Here is a 22,128-nt window from a genome sequence, read left to right as displayed (position 1 = left end):
TTTTTAGTGATCCTCTGTACTCACTTTTTAATAATATTGTTAATCAGTTTTATTCATGAGATCAATTACTGATTACTTTCTTTTTTATACTTTTACAGAGCTTCAAGATAACAGTCACATGTGGGTACAAAACTATGATAGATCCAAATGACACACAAAAAGTGAATAAAAAAAATAAAAACATTTAAATAAATAAATAAATAAATAAGAATAAAGGGAAAAAGTAACAGGAAATAAAAAAATATAGTCTTGTGTGTACATAAGACAAGAATATTAGTCCTCTTCAAAGATTTTAAAGTTTTTATTAGCTTCAATAAGTTTTTTCCCCAATTTTGTAACTGATTAATTTCAGAGTTTTGAGGTGATTGTAAAAGTATCTTTTAAATGCTAAGAAATTACTTTTCTATTACTCCATTTACATGTATGAAGAAAGAATTTGGCTAAAATCAAGACATAATAAGCTATTTTTAATGTAAGCTAATTTGGGATTTTACTTTTTAAATGTAGCTAGCTTTAGCTATTTAGCTAGCATTTAATGTTTTGCTCTGCGTAATTCCTTTTTAAGTTCTTTAAACTTTATTCCAGATACATTGATTTTCTGTTATTTTTTAAAGTTTATGTATGTAAACTACTTTTTTATATTTTCCAAAGTTTAATGTTTATTCATTTGGTGCCATTTCTGGCAAAATTAGCATTTAGCATGCTAACTACTACTCAATTTCCACATTTTTTTTTTGTTTTCTTTCGTGACACCACATTGCATTTTTAGATTGTTTTTGTTTTCGTAAAACACAACTCAGAGTCCAATTACATAATTTTATTGTTAAAATCCTCAGATGAACACAAAATACAGCTAACACAAATGTAAAAGTTACCAAAACATTGTCATGAAATAATCAATCAGAAGGCAAAGACTTCCAGTATGAAATGTACAGCCGTGTGATTCTATATATGTCATTGCACATTATACCAATATAAGTACACAATTTACAGGAAGGCACTGTGGAAGAGAACCTGCACATGCATCTTTGGATGGACCTGCCGCCCGCGGAGCTCCAGTGAAATGTCGCAGGAATGTTTCACCACAGACAGTCCGTCCAGACAAGTTATTCATGCTGAAACGTACAGATCAGACCAAATTCCATCCAAGTTTTGGACGACTAAGTCAAAAAATGTATTTTAATTCTACGGCTTCATGTAAAAATGCAAAATAACATGAAATTTCAGGTTCTGCAAACATTTGTTTTCTTGAAGAATGTCAAGTTACATCAACAGAAAAGCAAAAATCAATTCTTTTTAATGATGTTGCACTTCCACAGCTTGAATAACTTGTACAGGAGGACGTGTTCTGCAGTGCACTAATACATTAAAGGGAACATGGGAGCACCTTTCAGTTCATGTGACACACAACTGAGTTGTTTTGTCAATACAAGACCAGGCACTTGTGAAGCCCTGATCCTTTAGAGACGCTCCGTCATGTTCTTAAAAAGCTTCAAGAGATTTTTTTAAACATCAGAGCATCCAGGAGGCGTTAGATTCCATTTTTTTGTCAAAATACAATCAGAATCTAAAATGTGGGAGCAGAAAAGCTTTCCTCCAACAAAAAGTCACTTTTTAAAAGTCAAATTTGACTTGAGATCTTACTGGAAAATATATATATTTTGAGAGTATTGAGCTGGATCTTCGATCCATCAACCTTGGTACATTCTTTATGGGAGGGGTTGTTCAGTTTTTCAAAAGAAAAGTTTGTTGTTTTCGGATGAAGTCACTTCCACTCCGAGTCAAAGGCCGACTTCACCAGGCGCTCCCGTGACTGCTGACAGACTGAGGGTTACTGTAGCGCTTCTTCACAATCATGCTAATGTACGCCTTCATGAGCTTGGCGATGTCCATGACCTGTAGGAGAGACGAAGAACGTTATACAGATGGTGTCAGAGGAAATACGGCGGCTGAATTGAACAGTGGTTCACCACCAACCATTTGGGTCTCAAAGAGCAGTTCTCGGCCCTCCACTGTGATCTTGTAGGCGTTGGGCAGCGGCGCTCCAAAGGAGAGGATCTGCTCGTAGGGGAACACCTCCAGAGGCCACGGCTCTCCTCGCTTGTACACCGATATGGCCTCTCGACTCACACCCAGCCACAGCTCAGAGGGGAACGAGCCGTCCCGGCACTGACGGACAACAACGGCAAAAAGTTGTCTGAATCTGGGTTGTTTCTGACTCTGAAACCTTTTATTTTTGGCACAATAGCTACAAATTTCTCCTAAAATCTATGTATGTTCAGGAAAATTATATTTTAAGCCAAGTTCTCAGTGCAATGGAATTCTTACTTTGAGCCAACGTTTATAAATAAAAAAATGCAGTAAATAAAAAAAAAACACAAATACAGTATTATAACAGAGGATGGAATAGGTTAAAATGTTCTGTATCTTAGCATGAACTTTCAAAATTAGCTAACTTTTCAATCTGTCGCTGAAGCTAAAAACATTGAGTAGCTGTTTCTGAATCAGGTAGAGGGTTCAAACTCCCACTTTTTTTCAAAAAAAAACTTTAGCATTCAGTGATTTTTGTTTTTAATTTTTTATTTACCCAAATAAATCCTTTTCAGTGTCACATATAGCTTTTTATAAGTTTTCAGCTTGTTTTTAACCACACAGGTAATTTAGCAACTTCTTTCAGCTTGAATGTATAAAATGACAGTTCTAATTGTGCCAAGAAAGATTCATCCTCTAAACTTACATATTTTAATATATAATTTAGGAATTTTGTCGTTGGTAGAAATTATTCAAGCACTTCTCATCTGCCTTGCATTTTTTCAGCTAGCTTAGTGTATACTTTCACAATTAAAAACATTAAGCAGCTGTTTATAAATTACTTAGTGAGTTCAAATGTCCACCTTGGCCTCAGTTGTTAAAAACCTTTAGGATTCAGTGCTCTTTGTTTTTTGGTTTAACCAAATAAAATTAGTTACTTATATTTTTCTGTGTCACATTTAGCTTTTTTTGTTTATTAGAATTGTTTTAGAGGTGTTAAATCATACAGGTAATTTAGCAACTTTTTTCCGCTTAAACTGACAAGATTCATCTTCTAATTTTTTTGTCTCTGGGAGGAAGTAGAAAGTTCTGTACAGCTGGTTGCATTTTTTTTAGGGAATTTTACTCTACATTCCTTTTCATTGTAGCTGTAATAATGTGAGACTTTATATTTGAATCTTTATGATTGACATTTCAGCTACATTCACACTGAATGTGATTTGCGCCGCAGGGGCGTCCAGTTTCAATGTCAAGTCAATCCACAAATGTGGTCAGAGGTCTTAGGGCGCGTTTTGAGTGTTGGGTGTGACGCGGCGGTCTGGCAGTAGTGTGCTTCAGGCGGCATGACGTGACGTTTTCGGAGTTCAAATGTCGAAACTTTGATGAATCAGACACTTTGAGTCAACCTGTCTTGTTCAGTCCAAAACCACCACTAAGGAGAATCTAATCATTCTCATCCTTATTTGCATCGAGACAAAGGTTCTCTAATTTTATTTTTACTTTTTCCCTCCTCGGACTAATGCGGGTCACAGAAGTACCGCTGAAAGCGGCCGTCATTCAGAGGCAGCTCCAGCAGTAGATGACCTGATCTCTTAACGACATCCATGTCATCCAGGCATTGACAGTACATGAGATCTACAGATATAGAGACAATGCTTCCATTGTAGTGATGATAAAAACTAACAAATACTAGCTCCTCCCACACGCATCAAGTTTATGAACGCAGCGGACGCCGATTTGACACGAATCCCATTTGGCTTTAGACTTTCTTTAACATTATTTCAGCTTTTAGCCTGCATAACGTTTACAAGTGTTTATTCAGTCTCAACACTTGTGTTGTGATAATAGATGCGCTACACAAAAATGAAGAATTGCCCTGTAAGTGAAGACTGTTTTGTATTTTTGTGAACACGTTAAAAACAAGTGTAAAAAGTGTGAGTGTCTTCCTTGACCTGTAGACCAGCTCACCTCGACGTTGAAGAGTGTGGATCCGTATCCCTGCCACTCCTTCACCAGACCCATGTACTTGACCATGGCCTGCTCCTGGTTCATGCCCTGCAGCTTCTTCCACTTGTCCACCACGCTGGTTTTCACCGCCGTGGTCTCTTCTCTCATCCACGCCTCCAAACTGTTCTCCTCCTCCAGCTTCTGCCGACTCATGGAGCCGCTCCTGAAGCTCCGCCTCAGAGTTCCCTCCAGGAAGCTGGAGCGTTTTCTCTCGGACGTCCCCGATCGCTCAGCCACCGAGCCAGTCCCCGAAGCGAAGGATTTGGCTGAGTTCTGGACCCGGGCCCGCAGGCGCGCCATGGGGAACACCTGAGACATCTCAGGGAAGCTGACCTGGGAGTTGTGGTCTCCCTGGAGGTACTGGAGCCTGAGAGCAGCCAGGAACTGAAGAGTGTCCTCGGGGGCCGGATACTGACCACGAATGACCGCCTCATGAGCCTGAAGGAGGCGGAAAGGGGTTCAAAATTCAACTTCAGAACTTTTGGTTTAAACAGACAAGGCCAACCCAAAACAGATCCACGTCTTATACCTGCTCGAACATGAAGGCGAACTCCACGCTGTCTTTGGGAACGCTTTCTGTGTCTAAGAAGCAGTAGAGCTTGAAATAAAACTTCCAGCCGGAGTTGTTCTCCTCCGGGCTCGCAGACAGTCTGGAGACCACAGAACCGGCGTTAACGTTCCAACGTTCAATTCCGTCTTGAGAACACAGAGGCGGGGCGACTTACTTTTCAAACTTGGCGAGCACGTCGGCCACGACGGTTCGGCTCTCGATGGCCTTTTCTGTGGAGTCGTTGTGCTCGAACAGAGCGAACATGTTCCTGCTGTTCTCCATGGCCAGACCTCGGATCAGCTTCTCCACCACCTGCACGAGGAACGATCGCAAAACGTCACTGCTATGGCACATCGGAACATTTTTACAACAAATTTAAAGAGCCACTTCAATGAAAATCACATTTATGGTGTTATGACATGTTTCTTGTGGTAGTTTTCTCATGATGGGGAAGTTTTTCTTTAATCAAATCTTTGTGAATCAGGAGCAGACAAAAAAAATGCTGTTTGAAAAAGCTTGTAGTTGGGATGTTTTGATTTAATTGTTTGTATTTATGCTTTTTTTGTTATTTCAATTAAATAAGAGCAGGAAGCTCAAACTTGTAAAAAGTTTTGATTTTTTAAATGATTTTTTATTTGTAGGTCCTGGCAGTGATGTGCAATCTGGCTCTTTATGAGTTTGACTGAACAGAATCAGTTTCTGACAGACTTGTCAATCCTGTATCTCTTTGGTCAAACCTTTGATAACCCCGCCCCTGACAGAGACGATTAGGCCCCGCCCACCTCTCCTGCAGTGGTGTGGGAGTTGATTGTGATCTTGCAGGAGCCTCCTCCGTGGCAGTGAACCGTGGTGCTCATGTCCTGCCGCGCCACGATGCAGCGGATCTCCTCGTGGGACGGCACGTTCTCCCTGCACCGAGTCTTCTTCAGGGAGTCCAAGGCGAACGCGGCGTAACGATCCATCTCCGACCCGGGGAAGAGCTCCCGCGTCCTGCAGAGGTCACACCGGAGACATTTCCATCTGACGGCTCGTTTGCCCGTCCCGCCCCTCTCTAGATTCTGCTTACCTCCGGAGGTGGAACTTCAGGTATCTGAGGATGCTCCTGGTGGGGACGAAGGTGCAGGACATGCAGGCCAGGATCTTCCACTTGCAGAGGTCCCCGGCGCTGCTGGGCTGTGGCGGCCGGGCCGTCTGCTTGATCAGCTGGCAGTAGAGCTCATCCCGTAGAGGTTTGAGCTCCTGGCCCGTCTGCAGGATGCCCTGGATGATGGGGGTGGGGTCTGCCACCCCGTCCAGGTGCTGCAGAGAGCTGAAGACCTTGAGGGCTTCGTCCTGCAGCGTCGTGTAGCTCCTGCTCCGCGGATCTGAGCGGACCGACACCAGCATGTGGGGTTAGTGGGAGCTCAGGTCACACATGAGTAGATCTGTGCGACTCACCGGTGAGGTGGATGTCTCCATAGGGCAGCGGCAGCAGCGGGGAATGCAGCGGATGGTTGCTATGGCGAAGGATGGGGTTCCTCTTGTAGATCTGCTCCACCACCTCCGAGTTCAGGCAGTTCTCCTGCAGGCGGAGGAGCACCACCTCAGTTATCCTGTCATGTGGGAGTCTCTCCCGGCTCTGATCCGGTTGATCTTACCCGGATGTCCAGGATGAGCTGCTGGGTGGGCGTGTCGATGGGAGCTTTGGTGTCGATGACGTTCTGGATGGCGTTGGCCCATCGCGTGGCCTCCGTCAGCAGCTTACAGTAGAGGCGGTACGAGTGTTTGCGCCCGTAGACGATCACGTTCCAGTATCCTGTTGGGGAGTCGCGTTAACAGACATGCATGATGGAAGGCGTCTTCGGGGAGCGTTCGATTCCTCACCGGTCTCCCTGAAGACCTTCTCATCCGGCTGGACCACAGAGCACAGGCTGTTCAGCACCAGCGTCCCCAGCTTCAGGGCGCTGCGCTCCGAGCTCTTGTAGTAGTCCAGGGAATTGTGGGTCAGCAGGAACCAGCGCTTCTTCAGCTTGAGCGACGCTTTGGTGCTGTTCTTCATCTCTTTGTGGAGCCAGCCTGATGGATGAAAAGCATTGGTTAAGACTCGCCCCGCTACCTCCAGAAACGCTAAAGCGGCTGGCGTCCCACCTCTGATGATGAACTCCTGTCCATCCACGCGCGTGTCTCCTTTGGAGCGCTGCAGCAGCGTGATCCAGTGGTGCATCTCCTCAGGCGTGTCGGCGTTGCAGTGCAGCACGCGGTTGGCCGTGATCATGACGAAGGAGTTTGGCCTGCGAGGAGACAGTTCAGTTACCAAATACAGAGTTGAAGGAACCTCCAGAGATTAGCTTTTTAGATCAGGGGTGTCAAACATACGGCCTGTGGGCCAAATCCAGCCCAATCATGACGAAAAAAAATATAAGGATGTTAAAAAAAATGTTTCTAGTCCATCCCTGTGGCAAGTTATGGTTCTTTAAAGAAATGACTGCAATTTGGAATTCTGCCACTAGGGGGAGTAAAGGAAAAGTAAGACTGAACTCTGCTGAGTTTCAGGACAGAAGGGGAGGTGAACTCCAAATCTAACTTAGTTTAATTTTCCATCGATTTGCACATCAGGGAGGGGGGATATTTTTTATAGCCCCCTCTTGAGTTTACTATCGGGATTGCTTCAATGTCAGATGTAAAATAGTCTGTCTGAAATTTTTAAAATTAAATAAACTTTTTTTTTTTTTTTTTTTTTTCAGTAAAAAGGAATTCTGTTCTAAATCCATTAGCCTCTGTGAATGAATGTGTAATAATAAGTGATTAGGCTGCTTTGTTGGTTGAGGTCTTTTTTCCAACTGAGAAAAAAACAAAACAAAGCTCCAGAAAACAAGATGAGCAAAGATTATTTTGTTATTATGCTACTGATCCGGCCCACTTGAGCTCAGACGGGTTGAATGCGACCCCTGAACCAAGATGAGTTTGATGCTTCTGTTTCGAATAAATGTTCATTTGGGCTAAGAGATGAATACAAATCCTGGAGTTCCAGTTCATCGAGATTCTTGAAGAATTGCAGCAAAATAAATACAATTCAAACTACAAAATGTATCCAGATTCACTTTTTCTTTTTCTTTCTGTGTAATGACATGCGGATGCTCACCGCTCTGGATTATCTGACGCACAAACCGAGTCGATCATCCCCACATCCAGCGTCCCCTGAGGAAACACAGATAAGAGAGGAATCGGTGATGGAGTTGGAGGTGTTTAATGACTTTGACCTTTCGTCGGCGCCCTGGAAACCCGTTCTCCCACACACGAGTCTGGAGAGCTCCAAACAGAATTACATCAAGAGGAAAACTAAAAGGATGAGGCTGAGATTTGAGGTCAGCTCAAAGTTAAGCAGTGGGTAATATAAAAACAACCGTTTTTTTTTGGTTCATCCTCATTTTAACAGGGACTCTGTGCGGCCTGTTTCTCACACACAGATGATGCTGTTAAGATGTGGAATCAAATGGGAGGAAAACACATTTTTGTCACATTTATTCTTAATTCAGAAAAAATAAAAGCGTTTAGAGGCATCACAAAGCTGGAAACATGAAATAAAAATGCAGGTTTATTTCCCAGAATGCTTTGTGTCTCATCGTACTCACCACGGCGTTCTGGGGGTTGGCCTGCTCGTCGTTCATCTCCCTGATTTCTTGTTCCGTGGAGCCATGGACCTGACTCAGCACGCTGAACCACTGGCTGTAACCATGGAGACAACATCTGGTTCAGCCGTTTGTTCCCGTAAGACTATAAATCTTTGGTAACTCGCTGATAAAAATCATTCTTAAAAAAAAAAAAAAAAAAAAAAAAAAAAAAACTCAGGTTTTATGATTATCTAACCGAAGCTCCAGGATTAATCAGGACTCAAATAAAGCTTCTAGTGAAACAAATTGGCAAAAAAAGGGCGAGAAAACAAAGACGTTCATGGATCTATTTGTCTGCAGGTGGATGGAGTGGAGCAGAGAGCTTGAGCTTCTATGCTACACCTACAAGCTTTTTCAAACGTCATTTTTTCATCTGCTCCTGATTCAAAAAGATTTGAATAAAGAAATTCTGAGAAATGCAATTTGAAGAATAATTTACTTTATATACGTCCTCCATCATCAGAAAAATGCAGCGATTATTTTAGGAGAGGAGACTCACCTGGCATCCTCTGCAGACTCTGCGATCAGGTGGTATGTCCGCTCCGGCATCACTATGTCGATGCCGTTCTCTTTGCCCGTGTTATCTATAACTTCTCTGTAAAAGAACCAAGAGTTCTTGTTGTTCAGCTTTTCTGTGAATCTTTCATCTTTTGCACAATATGTTGCTGACATCTGACGCTGGGCTTACTTGGCGTCGTGGATGTCCAGAACCCCCTTCATCTTCTCCTCGGTGTCGTTCTCAAAGTACATGAGCTTGCTCTGCCGCAGCACGAACCAGCGGCGCCTCCAGTTGCGGCGGGACAGCGTGGACGAGCCCCCGCCCTTCTTGTGCAGCCAGCCCTGCTTCAGAGCCTCCTGCTTGGCCCGGAACCACAGGAAGGTCTCATCCTTCAGCACGCACCAGCGCCGCTTCCACGTGTTCATCAGACCGCCTGCAGGAACCAGGAACCCAGAGTTAGACCGGATCCTTCAGCTTTACAGAGTTCTCCATGTGAGCGAAGAACAGGTGGAACTTGGACTGGAGCACCAACACATTATAACCCCTCCACCTCCGTGTTTAACAGCTGGTGTTAGAATGTAGTCTTGGAACACAATGTTCTTCAAGCATCAACATTTATACCGATCCTACTTCAGGGAAATTCTCTTATAGTTGTGGTTGTGTCATTGACGCTCTTTAAAATGACTCGTAGTCCCATCAGAGACCTGCAGCAGAGGTCGTCTTCAAGGAAATCCGTCTTACCTTTGATGTGCAGGAAGCTGTGGAAGTACGGCAGAGTGACGCAGCTGTAGACCGAGTCGCGGCGGTACGACAGCTCGTCGTCCGTGTCGAACCTGTCGAAGTCGTCCTCGCTGTCCTCAAACTGGACAGAAAAAAATTCAAGCCTCAGAAAACCTAAACATGTTTCATAGAACTCCTCATCACCTGATTCCTGTAATGTCAAGGTCACGAAAAATTACATCGTGATTGCATAAACTGTGTTTGATTGAGGCTCAATCACAACCTGCTGTGCTTATGACTTAAATGAGTTTATGACTTAAACTTTACAGGAAATGGACTGTATTCATCTCATTACAATAAAACTTGTAAATGGAAATCTTTTCTTTTTTTGCATTTAACTCAAACAGAACAACAACGTCTAGAAAAAGAACTCTCAGATCTGCATACAGCTCCTTCTATCTGCCAAATTTCCCAGAACAGAATTTGGTAAATGTGAGTGAATAGAAGCTAAACTCACCGATGACTGAGCGCCCTCTGAGCTGAAGCGGTACGCCCCTGAGCTGTTGTACGTGCCAACAGAGCCGCGGTAATCGGGGGACCACTGTCCGCTGCGGGGGTTGGAGAAGGCCATGCTGCCGCTGGAGACGATGGCGCCCTCGTCGTAGTCGTCCTGGTCATAGTCGGAGTCCTCGTCTGGTGGAATCAGCTCCACCAGATCGTCGGACGGCGCCTCGGACGCGGCCTTGGGGTGTCCGTAGGCCGAATCCCCGCTGGATGAGACGCTGTGGCAGGTCGGGGGGGCGGCTGGTGGGGGCATCGGCTGGTGGAGCAGGGTGGTGGGGGGCAGGGCCGGGATTACAGCCTCGTTGGCGTACGGGTCTTCCTCGGAGGAGTCGTCGCTGGTTCGGATGCCGCTGGTCCGCTGGCCGTCCGAGTGGCCGTGCTCGCTGGGGTTTGGCGAGTCTTTGAATGCCTCATCGTCCGCCCCAAAGCCTTCATCCACCTCCTCTTCATCGGTCCCCCTCCTTCGTCCATTCTGCTTCGCGTCTTCTTCTCCCACCCCCAAAGAGCTCTCGATGTTCCTCACGCACTCGTCGATCTCGTCAAAGTTCAGCGAGTCCAGGAACTGCTGTGCCGCTTTGCAGGCCTCGTCCTCCAGCCGCCGGAGCTCCTGGTCGCGGAGGCGCTGGAGCCGGTTCAGGGAGGCCTCCGTCAGGGAGAGCTCCTGCTGCTCCTTCTGCCTCTGCAGGGCCTGGATCTCCCGCTCCAGCCGCAGGATCTCCTCCACCTGAGACGCTTCATGAGGACGGATGGCTTCTTCCTCAGCAGACGCCTCCTCCAAGGTGACTCCTGATTCCAGCTCCTCCAGGACCTGCGGGGACGCCGCTGCGTCTCCAACGTGAGCCTGACATGAAGCCGAGGACGCCAACTCCTCTAGTCTTCTGGCTTCAGCCTGAAAATAGAGAAACACAAATCATTAAAAAAACAACTTTGCTAGCAGCACTGCTCTAAGATTGGCAAACAGTTTGAAGAAGCTAGCTTGAGGCTAATTCTTTAGCATGAAACCAACCAACAGCTAGCATAAACAGGCTTTTTTTCCATTCTGTCAGTCAGTCTGGATGTTTGTTCAACACTGTGTCCCTGTTTTATCAACATGCTAAATGATTTCCCGCCAAATCAGTTAGCATGTTTTCTACTGTTAGCTAATGTTTGTTTTAGCGCCGCATGTGTCTAAATAAACTAAAATAAGAAACAAATCCTGAATTAAATGGATGAATGTTTAAAAAGTTAGGAACTAAATGTCATTGTTCCCAGCTTGTATGTAAGTTTCTTGATCCTTTTGGGTTTCCTTTTACGGATTTGTAAGACACGCCTCTTGAAGTGTGGCATTCATCTCAAATCAATCTATGCATTCATATTTAATTGTTTGAATTTTTCAAAAATTATCAAAATTTTCTTGATCAGAAAAAACAACATTAATATATCAACCAAATACTCAAACTCATTGACTATTAAGTATAATTGGTATATTTGAAGTTTTATATTCTCTATATAATAAGCTTTTATAAAAACCTAAAACATTAGAGGAACAAACATTTCACAGAACTATAACAATCCAAAAGTTAATATTTATTATTTCAAAAATGTTTTTCCGGATTATGATTTTTGATTAACAAAAACATTTTTTTAGGTTTGCTTTTTTAAACAATTGCAAGTGATATACTACATTTTATTATCACTACTATAGTCATTACTGTCTTTACTAGTAGGAAATGCATTTATTTCCAGTTAATATTTTTTGTGTTGTATCTTGTTTAAGGAGTTTGAAGAGCTTTAAAGTGATGAAAAGCATTTTTACAGTTTTCATTAAAGAGTCGCTCCGATAAAAAATGTGTTTTTGGTGTTTTTAACATGTTCTTGTGGTATTTTTCTAATCATAGAGGAAATTATAAAGAAAAGTGATCTTAAAATTCAATTTCTGAGTATTTTTTTGTTCAAATCCTCCTGAATAGCTGGATAGTTCTGATATCGCTCGCCGTGTATGTTGCTGCTAACGTTAGCATTAGAGAGTGTAAACAGAGATCTCAGCAATGGGGAAGGGAAGAGGGGCGCACTTGCTACATGCCAACAAACTACTGCAGGTCTGCGGAACTTATGTCCTAGAAAACATCACATTTTATGATCTAAAAACGTCAAAATCATAAATAAAGGACCACTGGGAACTAGTTGAAATTAGATCAAAAGATGATCGGAGTTGGACTTTAATGTTGCAAACGCATCATCTGGCTGTGATGTTGTGACGGTTCAGCGTGAGTCTGGAGTCTCCATACCTCTCTGCTGAGCCTCTCGGCCTCCAGCTTCTGTCTCTCCCTGCACAAAGAAAGAAAGAAGATTAAATCAAAACCAAACATCAGATAGAGTTCAAACATTCATGGAAGATGTTCAGCAGGAACATCTGAAACTACGCAGGAGAAAACAGACTTCTGTGTTGGTCAAATGTGCAGGTTAAATGTTGAGGGGACTGTTTCCTGAATCTCCCACCTCTCCGCCTCTTCTTCCATCCTCCTGCGGCGCTTCTCCTCCTCCCTCTTCCTCCTCTCCTCCAGCAGCTGGCTGTAGGCCCGGCGGGCCAGCTGACCCCGCAGACGCTTCTGGAAGGTGAGCGCCGCCCACCGGAGGAGCAGGAACTTCCTCCTCCAGTAGAAAGCCCTGTAGTTCTTCTGAATGACCACAATGCACTGCAGCAGCTTCCTGTACTGCTTCCTGGGGGGGTGACAGCAGAGTTGGAGGCTTTTCTGAGTGAGATGGCGAGTCCGAGTGTGGACACGTACCTGGCCACGTAGCCCATGACGTGCGCCTGGATGATCATGGCTGCTTTCAGCACCTCCACCTCCCTCTGCTTCTCCAGACGGTGCTCCAGAGACTCCTGCAGGAACACCTGAGACCAGAGGAGACGGAGAACTCTAACCAATCAGTTCTACTATGGTGATTAACATTTAACGGCTTTTTCTAAGAGAAAAGTCTAGAACCTGGACAGAAATCAGAAAGTCAGAAGAAATTTTAAGTGAAAGCAAGCCAGAGGAAGGTGAGAAACTCATCAGAATTCTGGTTCTGCCTGAAGTGAGATCGCAGTTTGAGTCTTTGTTTGTGTAACTTTGGGCTCCTTATTTCAGTAGAAATTCTGAGGAACTTGAACTCCTTACAGATTCCAGAACAGGCAACAGGTTAGCAGATACTGTATTCCACATGTCCATTGAGGACCAGAATGAGACTGAGACCAGGATCAGGGTTGCCCGCCTCCTGGATCTGTGTCTCCTTCAGGAAAGGATGAAAGGTAGACAGGAATGACCCGTCCTCCAGATCTACCCCTTCCTGGAGTAAAAACTGAAGATGCTGGGCCGTCCAACTGAACGACCAAGAACGGAAGCATGACACTTACTCAGCAAAAAAGGGGGAAGTGGGATGGATCAGCAGAGGGGCGTGTCCGCAATGCATCCCTCTCTGAGTTAAGAACCTTTTCTTACCTTTTTCATGAAGCCAAAAACTTCTAAAAAAGGAGTTTTTTGAGGAGCATGTTCTACCTCCATGACCTGTTTCATGGAGTTTTATTTTTTTAGAACAGCTTTCATTGATTTTTTTCAGGCCTCTGGTTAGTTAGGAAATCTTTAGCAGGGCAGCTAAAAATGAATATTAAACCTAGAGTCCTTTCATCACAGAGTGAATGTGTTTGGAGTGAATCTCACACAGCGTTCAGCTTCACGCCTGTTACAACCACAGAGTGAAGAACAGATTTACAACCTCATTAGAATTCAAAAAGGGACTAAGTGCTTTTTTTCCCCTTTTTTTAATGAAACGTCCTATTTAGTCGACACTCCCTTCCACAGGAAGAACAAAGCTGAACAAAGCGGACGACATGAATCAAATCCTGATCCTCCTCTCCTTTTGTTACCGCTGCTAAAGACGGCAGATTTCTGCAGATGGGGAGGGGAGTGTTCAGCCACATCCCCGAGTGAAAGGAAAGAACCGACTTCCAAGCACCGCTGCGGGAACTGAACGGGGCTCCACTGATGCGGGAACTGGGCCCTCTGGAGGCCGCTGGGGTTAATCCAATTAGGAGGGAGGAGGAGGCGAGTGAGAGCTGTCACCACTGTTTCTGACCATGGCGTTCTGCAGAGAGGCCTAACCACATCTTCATGGGTTAACTTGTTACCTAGGAGCATGTTAAATAAACGAGTCCTGCTGGACCGAGTGACCCCTCCCACCTGCTGCTCCATCAGGATGTACCTGCTGACTCTAAAAAGCCAAAACCCCACGGAGTTCTCTAGAGGATGAACATTTATTACTCAGTCTATTAGTCAGAATAATCGTTCTTGCTCCGATTCCTTTATAAACATGTTCTTGAGAGTACAACATTTTTTTAACAATATATTTATTTTTTGTTCTGTACTTATTTGAATTATAAACTGACCAATCAGACGCCTTGTGGTCTCATGTCGAACATTTGAAACACTTGACTGACGTATTTTCTCCCAAACTCGCTTTCAAGTGGTGGGGGTGTGGCCTTCCAACAAGCTCACTCCTGATTGGTTGCCATAGAAACATTAAATCAGACTGACGACGATTCACTGCTTACTGACGATTTCCTCTGTATGGCACAAATACAGCGACTGAATAAACTTTATTTGGCTGATCCTGGAAGTAAGTTATTTTCTAGCGGTGAGGTCACACTCACAAAATCAATTTAGAGATATGTTGCAATATTTTGTTTGGAGATGCTGACAAGACGATATTGAGTTAATTATTTATGAGCGTCCTTCAATATCCTAATTTTGTTTTCCACCTAGTTAGCAGCAGAAGCACACTGAGCCTCTTTAAGCAGATTTACACAACTAAAACAACACGAGAACCAGCTTGTGTTAAATGTTCAGTCAGCCTCGTGGTTTTTGTTGTTATGAAACATGCACTACTAAGTTTTTACTTACGAATCGCATCGATGATTCGCATTAGATGAGCGGACAGAGTGGAGCATCGTCTGCCCAGATGATTAGTTCCAAAAATCCAATGCAGGATGAAACATTGACCCATACAAATGTATAGATATTTTTACATCTTATGTAAGAATTCTTATTTCATGAAGAAATGCACCTTTCTTCAAAGTAAGACCCATCTTATATAAAATCTGGTTACATAAGAAACAACGATGGTTAAGGATGGAGAGAAGGGAAAAATCAACCAGTTTTTGGATCGGTTCTCTCGTCCTGTTTGACCTCCAGCATCAGAGGCTGCATTTCACACATTCAGGTGTGAAACCTGACGGCTTCACTTCAACATGTGCACAGCAAAAACCGCATCAGCTCCAGAGACAAATCCACACCAGCGTTAGCTTACATCGGCTGAGGTCTCCAAAGAACTTTTATTCATGCAAACTAATAAAAATGATCCTGATTTTAAAGACAACATTTTTTTACAAAACATTTTTGCCTTTTTTTTGGATTCCTCTATGTTTTTGATAAGCGTTGGTCTTAAAATCAAAGCAGAAAGCATCCGGTCCATTTTGGATGATGTGTCACCATAGCAACAGAGCAAAGAAAGAGGCTTTTTGTTCAATTTTTTTTTTAACGGTTGTGTTTTCATTCAACTAAAAACCTAAGAACCAGATAGTTTAATGCAGAATAAAATTGTAAATAATAAGATGGATCATGAAAATTCAAATTAGTGTAAAAAACAGTAAATTTACATTTAGATGCAAAACATAAATAAATAAAAAAGATTCAATGTGAGCATCTTTTGTTTGCATGTTCCCCTGATTTACTGACTTTTTCAGCTTTCCTTCACCTTTGACCTCATGAGTTTTTGGGTTTATTTGATGGTTTTTGGTTCACAGCTGTTTCTCTGACTGATGCGATGCAGAGTTTCCTCCAAGGAAGATCAAGCAGCTTTTTCATGATTAAATATATGTTTCCATAAATACAGAAGGACAGTCAGTTTTGTCTTTAAATAATGTGTTTTTCATAAGCTGCTTTTCCTTTAGATTCTTTTAAAGAAATATGTGTTTTCACGTGTTGTTTTGGGATAAAAACGATTTAAAATGTTTTTTTTTTCTTGTTCTGCTGAAAGACACAAAGGGATGACACTGAGGTTATCTTTGTGCTTTAGGCGCTGCGGTAAAGCATCAACAACAGCTCCTCCTGTGCGAGAGCAAACCTCTGATCCCTTTAATCATTAATATGCTAATGAGCTCCGTCTAATCCCCTCTGATCCCCGTACTGCTCCTGCAGGCGCAGGTCAGGCCCGCGGAGAGCGCAGTGAGGCCGCCAACGCCGACCACGACGCGTGTGACTGAGCTGACTGATACCCACAAACCCCTCTGAGGACGGAGAATTGATTTAGAGGTTTACAGGCCGGGTTTGTTGGTTAACAGTGCGAGATGTCAGGAGCAGTTGTTTTTTTACAGTTACCTGCAGCGTTTTGCTTAAATAAAAGCAAAAAATGGCAGATCAGCAAAGCGTAAAGGTTAAAACTGCTGCATTACTGCAGGAGACTTGAGCAAACCTTCATCCAACTTCTATAACTCTGCAAGACTTCCAGTGATTTCTAATTATAAATACAGGCTGACCTTTGACTGTAACCTTTTAAAACTTTGTGTCAATAAGTTTTTGCTCTAAAGGTTGGATTTTTTTTTAAGATTGAGGAAATATTTCTTGAGCAGGAATTTTAGTTCTTGTCATTTTTAACATAATTATCTATTTGTTTCTGCGTCTTGTTTCTTTATTCTGTCTTTACTGATAGAAAACCAACGTGTGGGTGTGGCCTCTCATCTGAAAGTCTTTGGCTTCATGTATCAACAATCCTAAAGACTGGATCTGTCACACCCATTGACTGTATCCGAGAACTGGACTGAGTAAGTGTGACATCATTAACAATTATTTACTTCTGGTTCCAATCAGATGAAGTCAATTCAGTCCCTATTTTTGAATGAAACGGACCCAGTCATGCTGGAACCAGAATCCTCAGTAATTGGTTCGAGTTTCTACGGCAACCACTGTTACTAATCAGGAGTGATCTTAATAGAAGTCCACACACCTACTATTTGAAAGGGTGAACTCCAAAACTTTCTTTTTACACACCAGCAGAGTCTGAAGAAGACAGACGAGGCCCTAAAGGTCAGAGCAACACAGCCAAAATGCCGTGGCCTCCTCCGGCAGTGAAGCGGCTCAGAATCCCAGCATGCTGTATGTTAGCGTGTCAGAGAGGAGAATGCAGATGCTGCAGCTTCAGCCTGAGGCAGAGAGAGGTGGAGGTTCATCTGGCAGCTTCAGTGCTGATAGAGACATGCAAATCTGTGCCTTCAGAGAACGAGCACCTGAGGCCACAAGAAAAATGGGTTTTTCCTCCCATATCCGTGTAAACCTACAAAGGGCTTTTCTTCCCATATTTGCCTTGAGAGAGAGAGCACAGAAGCAGTCACACTCACTTTGGTCCGGCCCAGCTGCCAGCTTGTGCTGCTGCTGTCGTAGAGGTGCAGCAGCTGGACGCAGCGCCCCTTGGGGTCATCGGGCATCAGCACACCTCTCATGAGCACCTTATACCTGAAAAAGTGAGAAAGAGGAGTTTATGCAAAAAAACATAAGCAACATTTTGAATCATGAGTTTGGGAAGTTAAAAAAATATAATAAGTGCATTCTGTCCAACAACCAGTAGGCGGAGACTTGTTCTTATATTGTGTTTAGTAGAGTCAGGATGTCTATAATCATTCTGGTACAAATATATTTATGTAAAGTAATTTATTGGAAGTTTTTAAACCAATATTTCTTAAAAAAAAAACACCATCTCAAGAGGAATTTAAAAACGTGTAGTTCCTTTAATGACCACTAGAGGATGACTGATGTTTAGAACAGCTGAGATTTCACAGCTTTATAGGAATGTGATCCAGCAGATCAAACATATCTGAATCCTGCTCTGGTACAACGCAGAAGACAGATCTCCAACCAAATGAACCGTACCTTCAGATCAAACAGACTGGACCAGAGTACAGAACCACTGATCAGCATCAAAGCTGATCAGTTGGATGTAATTTGAAAGCTGTGGAATTGAACCCACACCCTTACCATGGTTCATGATGAAGACATAAAGTAACCAGACGTAATACTAACTGTATTTCCAGAGCATCTCTCTGAGGTCTGGCTGGTACCAACCTGGAGCAAAAGTCCTGGAAGGGCCTCCGGATGGGAAAGCCGGTGCGCCGGATCTTGACAGTTTCCAACATGCCAGAGTATCTGAGCTGGTTCAGGACCACGGTCTGGTCGAAGTGGTCAGGCATCTGGAGAGCAGATTCAGAATCAAGAACATTCTGCTGCAGCAGGGAATAGTTCTGATCCTAAACAGGTTACGCCCGGACCTCAATATCAAGTTCGTAGACCCCACAGTGGAGTGAATATGTTTGTGCACAGTTTCTACTACAGACATGGCGTGGGCGACAAGTTGTAGCAAACACACATTACGATGGATGAGGTGATGACCAGAGTGTGGTGTAAGGGAACACGCACACGACAAAGGTATGTTCCATTTTCATGACATCTCTTAAGGTCACCTCAAGGAAACTCCAAGACACACCTGTGCTACAGCCCTCTGCGATCGAGCTGTGGATCTGTAGTTTTTAGTCCATGACCTTTAAACTGAAGGTATCATGCAGAACACTGTGGGGACTGAATTATACTCTTAAGAGAGCTCAATCAAAACTAAAGATATTTGAATGAAGGTTTTATTTCTATTTGATCCTTATTCTGAAAACTTGGACAACCAACAACCAGCTGTGAAAGTGCTGAAAGGATCCGCCCACACCATGATGTCTGCTCCAAAAATCCTCGGAGCTTCACAATGCATAAATCCAGCCCCCCCAACACCACTGAATCACTGTTATCTCCACAGAGGAGTTAAAGCCCTTCTCCAGGGGACCCTCTTGCCCCCTAACCTCTGTGGGTGTTTGTGTGGGCGGAGCTTCAAACCAGAGAGGGGGCTTTTATTCCTGATGGTAATGCTGCTTTTATCCGGCCCATCTTCCTCGATGGTCCATTGATGGAGCGCTGGAGCTGTGAGAAGAATGGAGGCTGATTCCCCAGCAGGTCTTGACTGAGCGACTGAATGGGGGCCTTTTACCCCCCGACCAGCCGCTGAGGAGACCTCGTCAGCTTCATTTGAATGTGCATGCGGACACGAGGCGGCGGCACAAAGGCCAGCAGTGTCAGGAAGCTGGCTCCGATTCATTCCTTCTTTTTAGGGACACGGGTCTGTTTGGAAGCTTCTCCTGACTCCAGCTGAAGGAAGTGAAGACACACACTCCTGCTCACTAACTGGACACTAACCCAACATGTGGGAGGTGTGCTTACCACATTTTATCACTCTGTATCCTTTTGTACTTTCAAATGTGGAAATAGACTGTACATGAGATCTGGACAGTGATCTATTCCCCTTTTGTGTTCCAAATAAGAAATAGTTCCAAGAAGCCAAAATCCCATAGACCTCTATTGAGAATGAAGAGTTACTACTCATTTATTCTATTAGTCACAACTAATATTGCTCTGATATCTTTTTTTAAGCATCTTCTTGCTAATACGATTTTTTTCACAATATTTGATCTTTATCACAAGTTATAAACTAACCAATCAGATGCCTCAGTAAAAGCATGTGGTGCCCACTTGCCTCCACCTCAAACATTCCTTCATTTCATTTCATTTGATTGGACTTCCAACAAGCTCATTTCTGATTGGCGAGAGTAGTTGCCATAGAAACATGACTCACTCCAACTTGGACCAATCACTGTCATCTGGGTCCAACATATTGATATTTGTATCTTGGAGAAATGGTGACTGAATTGGGTTCATTTCACTGGAAGTAAGACATTTCCTATGGGTGACATCACTCCCGCTCAGTCCAGTCCCCTATATACAGTCAATAGTTCAATCACAGTCATGTACCGAATCACATGGGGGGGCTAGGATTTCTGACCCCAAAAAACTAACAAAAACTTCTTACACAAAGACCTACAGATAGGGTTCAAACATTTTCACTCCCTCACCTGGTAAAGGTGTGTTTTCACACACTCTCTGGAGCTGAAGACCTTATGTCCAAAAGTCCAGCTTTGAGGTCCTGTAGAACTTGTCCCTCCCACTGCAAGCTTTTTATCATGAATCATAGAGATCTAAGCTGGAGACTACGATAAGAACATCTGAACACCGTCTACCCTTCTTCTGAGGAGTCACGTCTCCTCACAGCTCCTCCTCCTGAACTCAAAACCAAACCTTATTGTCCCTGAGAAGATGCTCTCCTGCAGGCAGGAGAGAGGCAACTGTAGAGCTCTCAGCCCCAATGTCCAGATAAAACATTCAGAGGGGGCGGGGCCTTTCAGGAACACAAAGGTGGTGGTGGTGGGGGGTATGGTAATCTTCTTTTGTGGTGGGGGGGCAAGAGCTCTCAGAGGTGAAAGAAAAAAGAATCACAACGAAACGACGACTAAACTCACCACAGCCAGTGGGGGGGGGACCACACAAATCTGAGCCTGTGGCGAATTGAGCCACTTTTTTAAAACTACTTTCATGTATTTATACTTCATAATAGCAAAAAGCTGCTGGTAGGTCAACTCTTACAGGATGTTTTATGAGTATCAAGGTGAAAATCTGTCTTTTTAAAAATTTCATATTTAGGGAAATTAACCATTTAGAAATATGTTTTATGCATTTGTATATAAAGAAAATGTTAACAGTCATTCAATAAGAAATGTACTTAGAGAAGCATAAAAAAGATCCAACCCGATCATCTTTTGATCATTTTAAAAGTTCCCAGTGGTCTTTTGTTTATAATTATGCCATTTTAGGACAAAAAAGGAGCTCACTCGAAATTCATGTTTGAGTTGTAAGTGCAACCCCGCCCCTCTTCCCCTCTCCACTGCTGAGAGCTCGGAGCAGGGAGTTTATGGCCCTTCCAGTGTATTTTCTTTGTCACAAAAAAATGAAATACCATTTTGAGCTTAATTTTCTTTATATATGTCCTCCATCATCAGACAAATTCCACAAGGACACTGAGTGGGTGTTTAAATATGATCAAAGTTTGGCTCGGAAATGATCTGATGTGTAGAAGCTTCTAAGTCAAACGGGGAGCTTTGATGGAAATCAAAAGCTGAAAAAACTCCCTCTGAATGAAATAACTTTATTCTTTAGAACAAAAATCTTAAAAACAGTGGAGCTGGTCTTGCTTTAGAGCGTGCAGCTGAACGTCTCCACTGACAATGTTCCGACATTTGCCCGGCTACATCCTAGAAACTGCTTGGGTTTGCTGGAGATAAAGTTGGGGTTCTGCAGGGAGTATTACTAGGGCTCCTTCACAGAGTTTGGAGGGACTCCCCAGGATGTCGTGCTTGAAAATCCAACTCAAATGGTTCTTGGATTCAAGGATGGCTCAGTTTGAAGGGGGGATCTTGAGTTTGAATGTCAGCAGGAATGTTAAATTTTAATGTAATTAAACATACTTAAAACAAAAAAATGAAATTAAGTAGAATTCTTATAAACGCTTCATTTTTTATTTTCTCAACAAAATTTAGTTTTTGTTTAAGTTATTTGCTACTTAAAAATAAAGGGTAAAAAAATCAGAAAAACAAATCAGTGTAAATCTAAAGTCACACTCAGTTATTTCTTTGTGGTGAAAACCCTGCAGCGGAAATGTAATCCAATTAATAAGAAAACAGCGTATTTCTGCACAGAGCTCATTAAATGCTGCCCCCCACACACCCCCAGGCTGGATGACAATCCTCATCGGCTCCATCGCTTCTGCCTCTTTAAATTTATTGTGATTTCTTTCAGGACTGAAATCCTTCAAGTCCAATTAAGGCGAAGACAAGCAGAGCATTGTGGGTCATGTACCAGTTAAAAAACACATTTATTTTATTGGGGAAACTCACAGTGCTTAACTGCACCCACTTTATTGTAAAAGCGCCCCACATTTGATGGGAAACTCCAACATTATTCCTGGAGCCAGGTCTGTTCCTGCAGATCCCCCCAGTAGTGTCTGAATTCTTCTCAATCAAAGATCCACACAGAAAAACTGCTTTCAGCTTCTGTCAGACTGCAAACTGCTGAATCCCCCCGAGTCATGCCACAACACCACCAGCCCCAGAGGGA

The 22,128-nt window shown here is 43.4% G+C and overlaps 2 protein-coding genes across 2 annotated transcripts in view; both read right to left on the bottom strand.

Moving 5' to 3' along the window:
- The window catches only part of LOC112144307 (tripartite motif-containing protein 16-like), a gene marked incomplete in the record, with an annotated part of 1,074,856 nt that overhangs the window by 785,470 nt on the left and 267,258 nt on the right, over positions 1-22,128 (bottom strand).
- myo10 (myosin X) overlaps positions 727-22,128 on the bottom strand; it is a 105,555-nt gene continuing 84,153 nt past the window's right edge. The window contains exons 20-41 of the mRNA XM_024268646.2: positions 18,154-18,278; positions 17,433-17,547; positions 12,790-12,896; positions 12,500-12,721; positions 12,289-12,328; positions 9,975-10,910; positions 9,479-9,599; positions 8,927-9,170; positions 8,738-8,833; positions 8,200-8,293; positions 7,710-7,765; positions 6,716-6,858; positions 6,452-6,643; positions 6,226-6,383; positions 6,026-6,149; positions 5,655-5,952; positions 5,371-5,578; positions 4,764-4,900; positions 4,568-4,688; positions 4,000-4,476; positions 1,978-2,169; positions 727-1,896 (exon numbers count right to left, since the gene is read on the bottom strand). Of these exons, the coding sequence (XP_024124414.1) occupies positions 1,795-1,896; positions 1,978-2,169; positions 4,000-4,476; positions 4,568-4,688; positions 4,764-4,900; positions 5,371-5,578; positions 5,655-5,952; positions 6,026-6,149; positions 6,226-6,383; positions 6,452-6,643; positions 6,716-6,858; positions 7,710-7,765; positions 8,200-8,293; positions 8,738-8,833; positions 8,927-9,170; positions 9,479-9,599; positions 9,975-10,910; positions 12,289-12,328; positions 12,500-12,721; positions 12,790-12,896; positions 17,433-17,547; positions 18,154-18,278 (4,308 nt within the window). The 3' untranslated portion in view covers positions 727-1,794. The remainder of the gene's footprint in view (positions 1,897-1,977; positions 2,170-3,999; positions 4,477-4,567; positions 4,689-4,763; positions 4,901-5,370; positions 5,579-5,654; positions 5,953-6,025; positions 6,150-6,225; positions 6,384-6,451; positions 6,644-6,715; positions 6,859-7,709; positions 7,766-8,199; positions 8,294-8,737; positions 8,834-8,926; positions 9,171-9,478; positions 9,600-9,974; positions 10,911-12,288; positions 12,329-12,499; positions 12,722-12,789; positions 12,897-17,432; positions 17,548-18,153; positions 18,279-22,128) is intronic.

This window comes from Oryzias melastigma, linkage group LG17 (genome assembly GCF_002922805.2).
Source record: "Oryzias melastigma strain HK-1 linkage group LG17, ASM292280v2, whole genome shotgun sequence".
Lineage (NCBI taxonomy): Eukaryota > Metazoa > Chordata > Actinopteri > Beloniformes > Adrianichthyidae > Oryzias > Oryzias melastigma.
This window is presented reverse-complemented; position numbering and strand designations above follow the sequence as displayed.